Source organism: Pelodiscus sinensis, chromosome 1 (genome assembly GCF_049634645.1).
Source record: "Pelodiscus sinensis isolate JC-2024 chromosome 1, ASM4963464v1, whole genome shotgun sequence".
NCBI classification, from domain to species: domain Eukaryota; kingdom Metazoa; phylum Chordata; order Testudines; family Trionychidae; genus Pelodiscus; species Pelodiscus sinensis.
Window position 1 is genome coordinate 149,093,070 of NC_134711.1, and position 16,576 is coordinate 149,109,645.

General features: G+C 43.6%; 1 protein-coding gene across 1 annotated transcript; it reads right to left on the reverse strand.

The window, feature by feature from the left end:
- Positions 1-9,616: 9,616 nt before the first annotated feature.
- Positions 9,617-15,164, reverse strand: LOC102457828 (lymphotactin). The gene is made up of 3 exons (XM_006112262.4): positions 14,968-15,164; positions 11,806-11,923; positions 9,617-10,675 (listed from the first exon to the last, which is right to left on the reverse strand). The coding sequence occupies exons 1-3, from the start codon at positions 15,155-15,157 to the stop codon at positions 10,492-10,494; spliced, it is 492 nt and encodes a 163-aa protein (XP_006112324.2). The 5' UTR covers positions 15,158-15,164; the 3' UTR covers positions 9,617-10,491.
- Positions 15,165-16,576: the final 1,412 nt, after the last annotated feature.

Below are 16,576 nucleotides of genomic sequence, written 5' to 3' on the forward strand. Positions count from 1 at the left end.
TTTGAAAATCTCTCCCACAAATATATGTGGACAGGAAATGCTAAAGAGGAATGAACACAGTCAGAACAAATTCATTTAAAAACTGGAATATATACTCATGGAAGATTTGCTGAAGTATCCATCCAATTGAGTAGGAAATACTATTCATTCTACGGATGTTCTGACTGTCTTCATTCCTCTATAGTAAATAAGTAAGATTTGATATGAAGTGCTCAGAATTCTATAGATTACATTAATAAATATTTAATTCAATGACCATAGCACTTAGGAGTCTTAATCAGAGAACAGGACCCAATTGTGTTAGGTGCTGTACAAATGTAGAAGGGCAAAGATAAATCCCTGCCTCCAAAATGTTATGAATGTAGATTTCATAAAAGGCCAGCAATGGCTGTGGAAACTGAACATTTCTAGTGGCAAAGTACTTCATTTTGTGAGTACAAATAGGCTCCTGCTATTTGGCTCTCCTAACTTGCAAGCTGTACTCAGTATATCTGTTATGCTCCTGTGTTTTTTGATCCTGAGGTCTTGATTTAATTTAATAATTTACAAACTCTGCTGGCCACACTGATAGGCTACGTCTATACTGCAGACTTTTTGCACAAGAACAGCTGTTCTTGCACAAAAACTTGCAGTGCATGTTCTTGCACAAGTAAATTTATAGTACAGCATCGGAAAACAGGGCTTCTTCCGGAAGAGTTATTCCTCTCCTCACGAGGAATAAGCCCTCTTGCGCAAGAGCTCTTCCAGAAGAAGGCAGTGTAGACAAGCAACATGAATTTCTTGTGCAAGAAACCCCTATGGCTAAAATGGCCATCAGAGCTTTCTTGAGCAAGAGAGTGTCCACACTGCCATGGACGCCCTTGTGCAAAAGCACATCTCTTGCGCAAAAGCACAGGGTAGTGTGGACGCGCTCTTGTGGAAGACCTTTTGCACAAGAACTATTCCGCAAAACAGTTCTTGTGCAAGAAGCCTGCAGTGAAGATGTAGCCATAGAGTTTTATAAACTTGAACAAAAGCTGTTCAGTTTTTGGAATTCAGAACTTACCCAATTACCTTTACACAACAGTTTGGCTTTCAAAATTATACTGGCAATACCTTCTGAGCTTGTACGCGCCTTTGAATTAAAGCGATTTGAATCAACCCCACTGAAAGATACTACTGGGGCTGGTGCTGCTGGTAGTTCAAATTTTCTGGTGAGCTGTAAAGTGTGTGAGTTCCTTATCACAACTGGGCATTATAATAGTCTTTTTGAACATGTTCTCTTTTGCTATATATTATTAATCCACTGCCACATTTCAACCTAGTCGATCCTAGTGGAGGCTACTGCTCAATGGTGGGTGAAATAATTCGTGATTTTTTTTTTAAAAAAAAATTTAGGCTGCATATAAGAAGTCGTACAGCAGTCTTGTGCCTAGTCCTCCATCAAGGGAATGTCTGTTTTCTGTTACTAGGAACTCATTTTTTTGTTGGCATTCAGCCTGTAGGGCAAAAAAGAGCTGCAGAAAAAGAGGAGCGTTTATAAGTATAGGAATGTAAGTGAATAATTATTAATAATTAATTAACCAAAATGCTGTGTAACAGCTTGTTTACACACAGAGGTTGTGCCATTTTAACTACACTAGCATAGTTAGTTATATGCCCCCCTATCTCAGTGTAGATGAAGTTATGTCAGGATAAATGTAGATATTGTAAAATAGCTTATCCCCCTTCCTGACAGAAATAAATTATCCCAGCATCAGCCTGAGAATATCCATTTAACTGTTTCCTTTTTAGGGACTGTATCTGTCCATTGGTAACAAGTGACACCCTACCTTATATAATTAAACTCTTACAGTAATTTTGTGTACTCCTAGGTTCCATGTCACAAGTGACAGACATTTCAGCTGCTTCTGTTTGCTGTGCAAGTTGCCCTGTGCCCCCTGGTGGTCAGATAACTCATTCCAGCTACTTATTTCAATCCAAGTGCAAGGAACAAATTAGCGCCCCACAGTATGTTGCTCTGTTTGGGGAAGGCACTGCACCTCATTTTGCCAGAACCACTTAGCTCACCTCCATGGCTCATGGCTTCTTACTGCAGTGTGTCCTAGTTAATTGAGCCTAGTAGATCAAGTCTAGCTAAGTGAATGCCTCTGAAGGAGAGATCCCTTTGTCACAACTTGCACTGTGGCCATTCCTGTGAATACAGTTTATTTATAATCAGGGCAGGATTACCCAGGAGGTACGCTGGGTGCCATAATACAGCCCTTTCTTTCTAGCGTTCCATCAAGGGACACCTCACAATCGTTGGTTGGTAACAGATACTCACAGGCTGTCATTTCCCAGGCAGGGAGCAGCTGAGTAACAGACCAAGGGCATTATTCCCTGTTCAGTAATAGAACTGTAGCGCTGAAATGCAGAGCCAGATTGCTGCAGTGAAGCATTACTAATGTGCACAGTAGCTTAGGTATTAAGTTCCCTAAGGAATAAAAAGGGCAGGCAAAGAACACTCAGGCAAATGTGTAATGGGATAGCTACAAGTGGGAGGAATGTCAGCGTTGAACCCTCGCTCTAATAATCTCTTGCATAAGCTTTTATATAAGCACACAGGCTTCTCATAGTACCTCTTCTTGGGGGTGGGCTCCCAGAATTCCTTGGGGTTAGCTGTTCCTCTGGAAAACCTTTACTTGGAATGAGAGTGGAAGGGCAGGGATAGCGGCAAGAAGAATCAGCCAGCCCTAAGAAGTCCTAAACTGCAGGTGCTGGAAGACAAGTAGGCCCAGAAGAAGGCTGGGCTCCTGCAGACTCGTTTTGTGGCAAACGGCAGAATTCTAACCCTGCTGGGTTTTTCCACCTTTGATTCAAGACCGTGCTTTTACTCACAGTGTAAATGCACTCACAGCAGCACAGCTGTTTTAGTGGGCAGGGTTAAGGCATGATGTACATGGAAATCTCCACCTCAGAGGGTATGTCGACATAGCAGCGTTAGTTCAGAATAACTGACATTATTTCGAAATAACAAAGCGCACATCTACACAGCAAGCCGTCATTTCAAAATAATTGTCGAGCTGGAGGACTTCTTACTCCAATTCCTGTCACTCTCATTTCCCGAGGAGTAAAGGAAGTGGGAGGAAGAGTGTTCTTCCTTCAATTTCCTGCTGTGTAGACAGCGCCAAATGCCGAATTAAGCTATTTCAACTTCAGCTACACAATTGACGGAGCTGAAATTGCATAGCTTAATTCAACTTTTGCCCTGCAGTGTAGATATGCCCAGAGTGTTTATTAGGTACTATTAGTAATGAAAGATGAAAGTTTATGGGGGCTGAGATTCATGTCATTTGGATCTATTTGTTTAGGCAATGTTGCAGGCACCCCTCCTCCCCGAGATATAGTAGCTGTTCTTATATAACAGGAACACTTGCAGACTCCTTGGCACTTAGCGTTCCCAGCTTTCACACTTCTATCATGAGAGTGATGTATTTGGTGTGTTTCTTAAAGCCTCTGCTCTCAGAGACATCTGATCAGATGGGAAGTTCAGCTTTAATTTTTTTAAATGTGTAAGTTTTTTGCCCTCACAGAAGTAGAGAAAATGTGACCAGGTGTAAAACCCTGAAAACTCAAAGCCCAGAGAGCGAAGGGAAAGAATTCCTCATATAAAATAAAAAGTTTTTTTTTTAAACCCAGACTTCTGGTTGTGGGGTTAGCAATATAGGACTCTGCTCAAACACATGTTAGAAGATGGTCTCTTCCCCTATGAGCGCCAAGCCTCAACAGAGAAGACAGATAAAGGAAGTAGCATTTCCCTCATTTAATTTACGGAGAGGTAAGGAAATCAAGTGACTGGACTGCAGTCATAATAAAAAGTTTGTTCAAGAACTAGGACATGAACCTTGGCTTCCTGAGTGTTAGACCAATGTCTTAACTTCAAGAACATGTGCCCCTGTGTACTCTCAGTCTAGAATAGCTTTGACCACAGATTAAAGAAAACAAGAAGATGCAAAAACAAAAGATCCCCATGGAAGAGGACTGCGTGAGTGTCCCATTGTTGCAGGCTGCATCTGCTCAGAGACCAAAATGGCTGTGATTTTCATCTGCACACAGACTGAGTCCCTCAATAGGTAGAAGAGCAGCACACAAGCAGAAAAGGCATCAGAGATTTATGCCTGCATGCAAGAACAACAGCAAGGTGTGAACTGCGAAAAAGTCAGGTGGTTCATTGAAATGGCAATATGGTGGTTGTGTTTATTATTTATGAGTTAATCAAATTGTCACCAAAAGGTCAGGTGCTTATCCAAGGCTTTATCTAATTCAGGTGTGGAAAATAGGATTGACATAGCATGAAGTCAGGCTCTTTCATGAGCCAGCACCAATACCCATGTCTAGCTGTGCTAAAAATAATAAGTCAAATTGCCTTTCTCGGCGCTTTTTTAGCGCCTCAGCTCCCCAGCCAGGACAGAACAAGGAAATGCAGAAACAAATGCAAAAGGGCAATAATGGAGATAAAAGACCAGTTCTTATTGCTCTAAACCAGATCTCCTGTCCCAGCCTATTATGGGTGGAGGCAGCATGTTTAGTGGTTAGAGTAGAGGAGTCTGGCAGGGAGCTGGGTTGCCTCCTTAGTTCTGCCAAAGCCCTGGTCTACACTAGGGAGTTTTTTCAAAATACCCCCCGTTATTTCGAAATAATAAGCGGAGCGTCCATACCACCAAGCCTGCTATTTCAAAATAAGGGGCTGGTTATTTTGAAATCTGCACTCCTGCTTTCCTCGGGGAGTAATGCTTATTTCGAAATACTTATTTTGTTAGTTATCATTTCGACTTTAGTTGTTTTGAAATGATGTCCTAGTGTAGACATGCCCCAAGTGACCTTTGCTGAGTCACTTATCTCCTCTTGGCTTCTGTTTACCCTTGTGTAAAATGGGGCAGTAAAAAAAGTCACCATATGCTAAAGCGTTTTCAAACCCTGTGAGGCGTGTACACTCCTGCATACTTGCCTCATGCCTGGCATTCCAGAGCTCATAAGTGCAGGGGCAGACGATAAAAGGGAAGCAGCTGAAAGGGGAGGCTGAGAAAACCCATCAGATATGAGTAACTCTGAGTGACACTAAGTGCGCGCGCTTGGTTGTGGGCAGTTAATTCCGCTATTTCACAGTGGTTGATTGACTCATGGAGAAGGTGCAGCACAATGTCCCTGGAGCAGATTAGATGCCATTTTGACAAGTGCCTTCGAAGTATATAGAGGCGAGGTGGGGGTGGTTCATTAGAAAAATGTCTGTGACGCTGTTGGTCACAGGATGAATACAGGGTAGCCACTGAGAGCACCTCAAATGCAAATGGGCAGTAATGAAAATAAAAGACCAGTTCTTGCTCTGAGCTAGTTCTCCTTTCCTTGCAGATTATGGATGGAGGCAGCAATTACTCTTTGAACATGATCCTGGAAATGTTGGAGTCAGTGGAGCTTTGATAATTTACACTAGCTGAGGAGCTGCCCCATTGCACCAGGGCTCTCAAGACAGCTCTGTTCACTCCAGCTACATCTACACTATGAGATTTTGCAGCGGATAATATGCTAATGAAGGACTCATTAGCATAAGTCGCGATCTCATTTGCATCTTTTCTGCCAATCTGTTTTTGTGCTGGGGTTTTTGCGCCAAAACAAGCAATGTGGACCTTTCCCTTTTGCGCAAAACCCCCTTTTTGCACAAGAACCTTATGCTTCAAAAAAGGAGGTATACCGATCTTGCGCAAAAAGGGTTTTTTTGCACAAAAAGGAAACGTCCACGCTGCTTGTTTTGGTGCAAAATCCCCTAGCTCAAAAACGGATCAGCAGAAAATATGAAAAAAGATCACAACTTATGCTAATAAGTTCCTCGTTAGCATATTTTCTGCCTCAAAAACTCATAGTGTAGACATAGCCTCTGGGTCGACGGGGGTCAAACAGGGAAACTGGATAGAAGCTGTGTTTGTGTTTTGGGAATATAAGTGAAAACACTCTGATGGGATGGAGAGCAGTTTGCCCCATACTTACTTTCCTGACTTTGCTCTGTAGGTCAGTCATTTGTTTGTTAGGCCTTGTCTACACTGGGGATTCAGCATTGGGTGCCTGATCACTGGCATAGCTGCAAGCCCCTCTTCTAGATGGGAAAAGTACTTCTGCAGTTGACTCCAGTTTCAAGCAGGGGTAAGCTCAAGGCTGGCCTTACCATGAGGAGAACTGAAGCGGCCACCTCAGGTGCCAGACTGGGGCGGGGGGAGCGCCACTAGGACCCAGAGTGTAGAAAATTGTGTCAGCTGCTGGTGCATATGTGCATATGGGGGCGTCATTTGAGCTCCCCGCCTCAGGTACCAAAATGTTATGGGCTGGCCCTGGGTAAGCTACCCCTTAGTAAGCCTGGACATGGATGGTAGCATACTGCTGCCACTACAAGAGTAAGAACTCTGGATATTATGCCTAGCTGTTGAGAAGGAAAGGATTTCTAGTTCCCTATTTCTCAATACTGGGCATGTAAACCAGACCTAATGAACACTTGTATCAAATAATAGCGTGATAAGGCAATGATGCGTAACACTTACCCACTGCCATGCTGGAAGGCGGTTTCTACACATGCTTAGTTCTGTAGAGTTCATTTTCTACTCTACTAGTTTTGAAAATAACATTTCTCTCCACACCAAGAACCTAGCACGCTACCTCGGGCTGCTACACGCTGTCGATGTTTAACCACCTGTGTTCCTGTTCACCACTTCCCTGTCCCAATAAGCTCTGGTTAGAACAGGTCCCCTCACACTAACCATGCTGTGAAGCGCCTTCGAGGCACAACTGCTGTATCGTCAAGGCCCAGACCTTGACTTTTGCTTGTTTGAACGTGATTCTCTTTTCCTCCCTCAGTAAGCTGCTCAGGCAAGGTCAATCCCTCTGGTCTGAAGTCAGCTTGAACTGGATTTCTACAATCCAAAGCATGCGCTAGTCACTGGTGAATGTTTAAATGCGTAAATAGGCTAAAGAGCATGTGGAAGTTGCTTTTCCTAGAGTCACCGAGTTTAAGGCCGGAAGGGACCGTTCGATCACCTAATCTGGCCTCCTGTGTTACGCAGGCCCTTAAGTTTCACCCAGATCCCCTTATACCAAGCTTGTCATTTGAATGTTTCTGTCTTGGTATGAAATATGATTCTTATCTCTCCAAAAGTCTATGATCTGCATTGCTACCGGAGGCAGGGAGGGAGAGAGGAGTGAAGCTTTTTCAGTATTGATGTGTCATTTCAATTTGTATTGGGGCTGTTCAATAGTGCATCATGAGGCACCAGGCAAACCGTTACATGACTGTGACCCAAAACAGTGAAACCACCCTGAAATAGACAGCGTAAAGCAAAACTCAGATAAAATGCTCATTGGCCACATAACATAGCCATCAGCATGTGTTCTCAGCCTTTCCCCGCCCATGTCTTTCCCTCTCTGGTGTGCTGGTGGGGCAGTGCAATGCTACAATCCAGCCCTTAATTGCTGTGTGTTGCAGGTTCCTGTTTATAAAAGGTCAACTGTACCTTTATAAAGCTCTCCGGAGAGCCCCCAGAAGGGCTAAAGCTGGGCAAAGTCGTTATTCATTCTGAGCCTCTAGGGCACGCATGGCAACAGAGGTGAAATCATTTGCAACTGGCTATGTAAGTGCTAGAGGCAGCGAGCCGATTGAAGTAAGGAGTACTCCTTTAAACTATGGACAAGGCACAGAAGGCCAGTCTTTCAGGATTAATGTCTTGCTGGGAAAAGGCTGATTTAGGTTAGGAACCTTGCTTAGTACTTGGTTCTCATTGTTGCTGTTATAGGGAATGATAAACAGTCTATACTGATTAGGTGGAATTAACAATTGCATATTAATTAATTACCACTAATTAAACAAACATTGTTAACAATCAAATGTATCAGTAATTATTAATAGTGGCCACATATAATTAGAACAAGCCAAACTGTGGCACCCTCACATGCAAATTTTGCATTGGCTTCCAGGAGGCTAATTGTGGTTTACTACAATGTGCTGTTTAATGGGACGGAGGTATCTGGCCTCTAAGAAGCATGTTGATAGCAGATTCTGCCCTGGGCTGCACACAAGCGGTGAGAGCTGAGGCAGCATATCTGATGGTAAGCACGAGGCCCTCCTGAAGAATGAATGCGCTATGCTGCAGCCAGCCAGGCTGCCTGAGTCATCCACTCTCAGCATTCCACTCGGCCGACAATGTTTTTATTACCACGGTGTGTTGCAGCAGCAATTTTTCTAGTATGCTCAAAATGGGAGCTTTAGGTGAGAATGCAGAACAGACAATGGAGCAAAACAGACAATGTTGACTCTAAGGGCAGTATTGCATAAAGATATTCAGCCCTCTCTGCCCTCTATAGGTAGTGGCCTCCCTGTCAGGCCTGCTGTCTGGGGTAACCAAGAGCTACTGCAGTTCTCTTTTCTTGTCTGGGCCTGTGGGTCTGAAACTTATTTGATCTCACAATATACCAGTCTTCCTTCTCCACCGTGGCTAACGGAGCTGGGCATTTAGGAGCCATTGCTCTCCAGCTGCAACATAACTTAGGGCAAAATCTGGACTGAAGAACAGCTATGTTCTCTCAGCTCTCCAACCTGTGGTGCCTTTTACCCTGCTTCTCTGTGAAAGCAACCTCTTGGCTTACTCATACACAGCCTCTAGAGGTGGGTCATTGTGTATCTTATCCATCTCTGATGAACTGGTATATGAATTGTAACATCATATCATAGAATCATAACTTTTTACATGCAGTAGTGTCACACATATTTTAACTGGACAATAATGTTCAGCAGATTATGAATTTTTCAACTAATACCTCATAAAGCTTACGATGTATAATCCTTATTATAGTCTTATAAAAAGTGTGAATATGTGGGTACATGTATGTCACACAAGCTCTGAAGGCATCTCTGGCACCTGCAACAGTGGAGAAATATGACAGTCCTGGTATGGTATTCCCACCCTTGTTTATCTGCTGCCATTGGCAGTGGTGCTGCCTTTTGAGCTGGACATTCAGGGTATGTCTACACTGCACAGTTATTTTGGAATAAGCTATTCCGGAATACTTATTCCGAAATAGTTTATTTCGAAATAGCACATCTTCACTCCAGGGTAGCCTCAAAATGAGTCAGAGGCAGGCTTCCCTAATGTAGATGTGCTATCTCGATTTAGAGCCCCAGGAGGAATAATTTAGAATGACCCTGATGAAGGGCTATATTGAAATAGCAGCAGTGGAGCGTCTACACGTGCCTTATTTTGAACTAGCTATTTTGGAGTAGGAGTTGCTCTTCACAGAATGAGGTTTACAGAAGCTGGAATAAGCCGTCCATTATTTCGAAATTATTTCAGAATAACAGAATGGCTGTGTAGACGCTCACAAAGTTATTTTGGAATAACAGATGTTATTCTGAAATAACTTTGCTGTGTAGACACATCCTCAGAGAGCAATGGTTGCTGGCCAGGCACCCAGCTGTGAAGGCAGTGCTGTTGTTAGCAGCAGCGTAGAAGTAAGGGTGGCATATTGCTGTGGGTAAAATGTGCATAATTCCCCCTCCCCATACCCTCACTGGGTGATCTTCATGCAAGTCACGTGCAAGCAAACATGCATGCCATTTGACTACTGATTTGCAATAATTTTATTAATTAAAAAAAATCAAAGACATCACAGTTGTTAGAATGTAACATATAATGTAACTTATAAATGTAAAATGTAACTTATATTTACACTGAATTTTCTAGTTATAGAATAAGAGATTGGTACATAGGATTAGCATCAAGTGCAGTTTCCTGCTTCTAGCCAGGGCTGAGAACTATTGCTTCAGAGGCATGCAAAGGAAAATAAAGCAACTAGTTCAGATCTATCTCAAATCAATGTAAATAAGGAGTAACTTCACAGAAGTCAGTGGGCTAGATCCTCTGCTAGTGTAAATCTGCATCGTTATATTTTCTAGACCGACAATTACTTACACTGGGAGAGGACTTGTTCCAGTGAATTTGCATTGTTGCCAAGTGGGGGCGAGAATCAGGCATATAATTAATTCCCTCCTGAATCTTGCAGTTATGCAGTATTTACCCTGGAGCATGAGAATTTTAACTTACAGCTTATATGGTTATTAATTATCATAAAAATTATCCAGATGATTTTGAAGTCCAGCCCCAGTGTCTGACCCTAACCTCCTTCAGCTGTGAGTTCCACAAGTTGATCAAAGCCTCTATGAAATAGTTTCACCCACATCATTATATTTTTACATAATTAAACAGGACATATAGGTGTAACATACCCACAGTAATAAATAATAATGAACATTTTAAAAGTAAAGCTGAAAACAGTGCCAAAAAGTCCAGATACAAAATGGAATGATTCTCAGTCAGCTCTGCCCTAATGTTGAATGGATTTTGAGACGCCCATGTTAGTTCAGAGATTTTATTTCCAATTAACACCTAGAAGAGGTTACAGTCAGCTGCCGAGGATTTGGCTGGTGGAGCCATTTAGTTAATTGCCTTTGGACGTGGGCTTGGGTTTAGGTTTAGGTTTGTTCTTGTTGTTCTTGTTCTTGGGTTTGGGCTTGAGTTTGGGCCTTCTGGGAATAGGTCTTTTATCCAGGTGTCTTATGGCATCCTTCACCCATTTAAGATCAGGCTGAACACAGATCTTGATGCCTTCTTTGGTGATGAACCTGCAGGGGAAGACAAGGAAAGCCAGGCTGCCATTAAAATTCTTCTCTCCAAACCAAGACCTTGTGTGCATGTTTCTATTCTATGGCATATGTGATATAGGGTGCATCTATACTGCAGTGCTAGCTCGAAATAAGTTATGCAATTTGAGCTGCACAAATTGCATAACTTACTTGGAGCTTATTTTGAGATAGTCTACTTTGAAATTTGGCACTGTCTACCTAGTGCCAAATTTCAAAATAGACCGCTATTCCAACAGGTCCCTTAATCCTTGTGCAATGAGGTTTACCAGGACATTGGAATAGCGTGCCCATTATTTTGATTATATTTCAAAATAATGGGTGTGCTGTCAAGACACAGAAAACGCTATTTTGGGATACTGGATGTATCCCGAAATAGTGCTGCGGTAGAGATGTATCCGTAGTGTGGTACAAAGGGTGTGTCTACAGGCATTTGACACGGTTGCATCACTAAAGAGTTGCAAAGCCAGGAATGAACTGGTTCTGCTGTATGGACATCAATGCTACACACGTGGGTGGGTGGGTGGCTATAGATCTAGATCTAGATCTAGATAGAGAGTGTATTCCTTTGCATACATAGCATATCCTGTATAGCCAGAAAGATCAAAAGAGCTAAAGCATCTGGCATGTAGAGCACTTTTGAAAATTTGGCCCCACATTTATCCCACAAGAACTAAAATTAAATGGATGGTCATGAATCTGAAAGACTGATTGCATCCTCTAATCACCCTGAGCCCTCTGTGTGAGTTTCCTCTTATAGCTCATCTCAATGCCCCTCACTGCTGATTGACAGCACCCTTTGCTATGCCACAGCGTGCCGCTTGACACGGCTCTTCCTCTTTGTGAGATTTCCTCCCAATGCCTTGATCAAAAAAGTTTGTCCATTCAGTCGGAATCGGGGCTGCTCTCCTGACTAGTACAAACCCTCCAGGCCTTTGGAGGCTCATCCCCTAACAGTTACCACATGCTAGAAATAAGACTGCCCTTTGCGGGGCTGGTCAGGTTTAAGGCCCTTGGTCTTGCTGAGGATCAGGTCCACCCCTGCTCTTTCTCTCCTGCTAGCAGCAGCAAGTGTCTCTAGCCTTGTTTGAAGAGTTGGCCCAGATACTTACATCACAGCTTTTACTGGTACGTTATGCTTCTCATATCTATCAAGTCCTCTGATGTCCAGCTGCTGCGTTGACAAGTCTATACAGGAGCTTCTGGGTGCGATTTGGCTTGCAACACTTCCTACAGGGGGGAAAATAGATGGTAAGCTAATGCTAAATGAACAGTCATTCTGCACAGTAACTGGAAATGAGTGTTACATTACAATGGAAATGTACTCCCTGTGATCCTTTTCCTAAGTATGCTTCTTACATAGGAGCTAAACAACCAAACTCTTGATCATCTGAGACCATTAAAAAGCCAAAGAGATTGTGGTAAGAATAAATGTCTTGGTCAAATTCCAATGTGGACAGTAATTGCATTCTGCCTTCCTAAATTGCCTCTGCAGTTTTAGTTGTGTTCATTGCTCTTCTGTCATGTAGCAGTGCTTGGCTATCAAGGAGCAGGGTTCCCAGAGATGACTTTGTTTCATTGGACACAATCTGTGCACATAAAGTATCTAAAGCATTTGGGGATCTTTTGGAATGAAAGGTTCTGGATAGACACGCAATACTTTAATTAAAAGTGGGAAGGTGAGCACGTGTGCCTCTCAAAGACCTTCGCCCCGAGCTAGATGGGTATCACATTCTACAAGAAGGTGTGTGCATGTAACAACACTGAGTTGGTACTTGCATAGCATCTTTCCCTGGGAGGATCTCAAAGTACTTTACAAAGGAAGATCTGTGTTACCATCCTTGTTTTACAGATGAAGAAATTGCAACACTCTGATTTAAGGTATCAGACTTGAGACATTCTGGGTCTGATTTTCAGAGACGCTGAGTATCCATAAAAGCCACTGAAGCACCGAAACACCCAGGCAACTAGCAAAAATGGCCACTTTTGAGAAAGTAAGTGAAAGAAGCAGAGTGGAATTACAACTTGGGGACCCTGAGCCCTAGTCTATACTAGGGCTTTATTTTGAAATACCCCCCCTTAGGTCGAATTTATAAACGGAGTGTCCACACACCCAAGCCATTATTTCGAAATAAGGAGCCGCTTATTTTGAAATCTGTGCTCCTGCTTTTCTTGGGGAATAACGCTAATTTTGAAAGTGTGAGTGTAGATGCTCCGGTGCAGCTATTTTGAAATTACTACTCCCCAGAGTCATTCGAACTAATTACTCTCCAGCGCTTCCTGGGGCTCTAAGTCGAGGTATCGCACCCATATTAACGGAGCCTGCCTCAGATTAATTTTGAGGCTTCCCCATAGTGGGGACATGCTATTTCGATTTTGTTAAATTGGGAGTTAAGTCAAATTTCATTATTTCAGAATAGTTTTCTCGTGTGGGCATGGCCTGAATTACCATTCCCAGCTGAGGCCAGTGGATTTACTGCCTGCCTATGTAGGATTGCTTCCACTCTCTCACATTTGGCTCTAATAATTATACCCTGTACAAGAAAAGCTACAAGTGGTTTGGAAGAGTCCTGGGTAAATATCCTATTTTAAAGTGCAAATATGTGTGCTTGTAACTCCCCTCTCTGTCCATTTCTTACCACTGCCTTTTCTGATTCCTCTTATGCTGTTCCCATCCCTCTCTGTCTCCCACATACTCAGATGACTCCATTCTTCCCTTCTGCCACCTGTTTTCCTCCTCACTTCATTTCTCTCCCTAATTTGCTGCTGCCTCTCCAGTCCTTCCACTCCATTTCCTGAGACTCCCGCTCTCCTTCCCAGCAAAACCTTTGTCTCCTTCTGTTCCCTTTATTTTTAAAAAAATCAAACGCACTTTGAAGGCAATTCAGTACAGTGAAGAAGAAAATCAAATGCTTTACTTTTCCTCTCTCTTCCCCCTTCTTTGGAACTTTGGAAAGTTCTGTATCATCTGCCCGGTTGCTCACATCCACAGTATTATTTCTGACATTGCTACCACCTGAGACCCTAGCTAGCTGCTCCATTTTTCCTCATATTGCCGGCTGCACACAGTCCTTCTACACAAAATTTCAGTGACATTTTATGGCAAATTATACTGCCTGGAACATAGGTTTGGCACAGCAACCAAACACACACACTCTACAGGAATATAGTCTCTTGGATGTCTAGTGTAGCTTATTTTATTTGTGAGGGAAGGGCTGTGTTTGGGGTTTGTGGAGTTTTGTGAAGATGCTTTTTTGCACTCCTCATTGTGTATTCTTGTGGTTCTGCCTGTGCCTGGGTATGACAATGGTGGTGCATGTGGGCTTTTTGTTCTTGTTTGCATGTGTCTGTTTATGTGTATTTGTATGTGTGCTTACATTTGTAAGTCTAAGCTTTCGCAAAATGCATGGTCTATTACAAGTATCATGAGGTCTATTAATTGTTCAGGCTTAACAGAAAAAAGATCTTAAGTGTCGCCGTGGAGAGTTAATTTAAAATGTGACCCGTGTCCAGCTACGCTCATAAAAAGCAAACCAGATCATAGACCTTCTTAAAGATCTAATGAATACGACTGAAAATATCATAATTTCATTGTAGCAATTCACAATATGATGTAGTCTTGAATGCTCTCTTCACTTCTAGCCACACAACCTCAAAAAGGAGTTAGCCCAAATACACCAAGATTCCACAGAAAGTCAGTGAAAATGACTAGAGTCTTAGGACGATTTCCGTACAGGCAGAGATTAAAAAGACTAGGACTATATAGATCAGAGAGGAGACAAATAAGAAATGACATGATAAACATAGGAGCTGCCATACTGTGTCGGGCCATAATCCACCTTGCCCAATATCTAGCCTGGCAGAGGTCCATACCAGGGCTTCAGGAGGAGAACCCCATTATGGAGTGACCCACCCCATCGTCCTTTCCCAGATTTTAGTAGTCAGAAGCTTAGGGTTGCTCCACGCACAGGATTGCGTCCCTAACCATGTTGGCTAATAGCTGTTGATGGACCTATCCTTAGAGCTGTGCATGGATAAAAAATGTGTATCTGCATCCGCTCCTGGAGCCACAAAAATATCCACAGCTATCTGCATAGGGAATAAACTTCTATGGAGAAGTTAGTCCATAACTCTTCACTATCAATTTTCTCTTTCCTTCCTCCTACATATCGGGTACTGGTCACTGCCAAGACAGAATACAGGACTGGATGGACCACAGGGCCGATAGCATATGGCTATTGCTCTGTTGCTGTTGAGTTGAGTCAAAAACTTACCTCTCACGGTGCTGATAGTAAAGACGCCAAGCCAGAAAATGACCAGGATGCCCATTGCTTGGAGTTTCATTGCTGATGGCTTCCTTGGCGTAGCAGAGGAGAAAATGATAACTGGAGCCCCTTTCAGCGAGCTCTTATACTGTCTTTCAGTGGTCAGCTCACTTTCTCCACCCAATGAAAGGGGCGTCATGGAGGGGGGGGGGTGTGAGTAGATATGGAAATTTTGAGACACACTCGGTCCTTTTTTTTTTAAAGGTACAGAAAAACTCCCCCCTTCCCTTCCTAGCCCCTTGAAGCTTTTTCCTGCCACAAAGCTGTGGTTGCTTTTTGTTAACATTTTCTAAGCATGTCTTATTTTAGTCTGAAAAAGTCACCTCTGTGCAGTGGAAACCACTAATGTTCCTGCCCCTTTGCTATATAGGCTATGCACGTTCGATGCTAAACCCCACCACATAGGCAAAAAGTGACTGTTCAGAGCTAGGTCGCTCTAGGACCACTTAAAAGGGGAAAATGAATTACAAGAGAGGAGGCTTTGCTAATGGAAAAAGGAATGAATTGGATTGCCCTTAGCAGGTGTATATCAGTGGTGGCTGTCACAATTCCCAGAGTACAATTTGGACTGATGGACACTTTTCTCCCCTCAATTTTCCAGCCTGGGATGCCTTTTACACTACTCCGCTGTGAGAGCAACCACCCCTAGTTTGCTCACCAGTGGCAGATTATCTCACAGGCCCCCAGGGCCTGAGCTCAGGGCCCCTGGCCAATTTAGGGTCCCCCTCAGGAGCAGGGAAACCTGTGTAGAAGTGGAGAGGCCACCAGCATGGGAGCTGTGGCCACACCATCTACTACTCCTCTTCCCCTAGGGCCTTTTCCCCTCCCTGTTGGGCCAGAAGCCGGAGCCAGGCTATAGTAAGAGCCACCCAGTGAGCCCAGGCCACTGTGGGGAGCCCTGGACTCTCCACAGCCATAGGCAAGGGGACAGGATGTCCAAGAGCAGCCCTCAGTCCGTGTCCCTGCCCACTGGTGTAAGGCCTGGGGCTCTGCAGTGACGCCTAGGCTTCCTGGGAGACTCTTACCACTGCCTGGCTCCAGCTTCTGGCCTGGTCAAGAGGCATAGGCCTCAGGGGGAAGATGAAGCAGGGCTCCCTGTAGCCAGACAGGAACCCCCTTGTAACATCCCTTTTTGCTTGCCTGGAGCATACAGGGCACACAGAGCAGAAGGCCCAGGCTATGTGACCGTGAATGGCTGTAAACAGAGATACGCCAATTGCTGACCAAGAGGCTGCCAAGGAGTGCCCTTGACTTAACCCATATTGATACGAACACACAGCCGTCTGCGGTGGGAGGAATCTCTCGCCCAGTAAAAAAATGTCTAGTACTCACAATTTAGTTATCTCTCTTGCAAGTGTAAATTAACTTGAAACTTGCTTGTAAGAACTGGCGCCACAAAACGGACCAGTAGAATTTGGCCTCTTAGATAAGAAAGAAGATACGGGCCCCCAGGGGTATAAAGATGGGTCCAGCAGCACATTTATTCTGAGTGTCAATCTACCATCTATCTGCTGGTCAGGTTAGGTGTTTGATCTCCCGAGGTTCCACGGGGACGCCC

Excerpts from the sequence above, each read along its gene's own strand:
- LOC102457828 (XM_006112262.4), bottom strand. The coding sequence starts at position 15,157 with ATGACGCCCCTTTCATTGGGTGGAGAAAGTGAGCTGACCACTGAAAGA. Across the intron at positions 11,924-14,967 it reads TACTATCAGCACCGTGAGAG|GAAGTGTTGCAAGCCAAATC; the intron begins GTAAGTTTTTGA and ends TCCCCCCTGTAG. Across the intron at positions 10,676-11,805 it reads GTACCAGTAAAAGCTGTGAT|GTTCATCACCAAAGAAGGCA; the intron begins GTAAGTATCTGG and ends CTTCCCCTGCAG.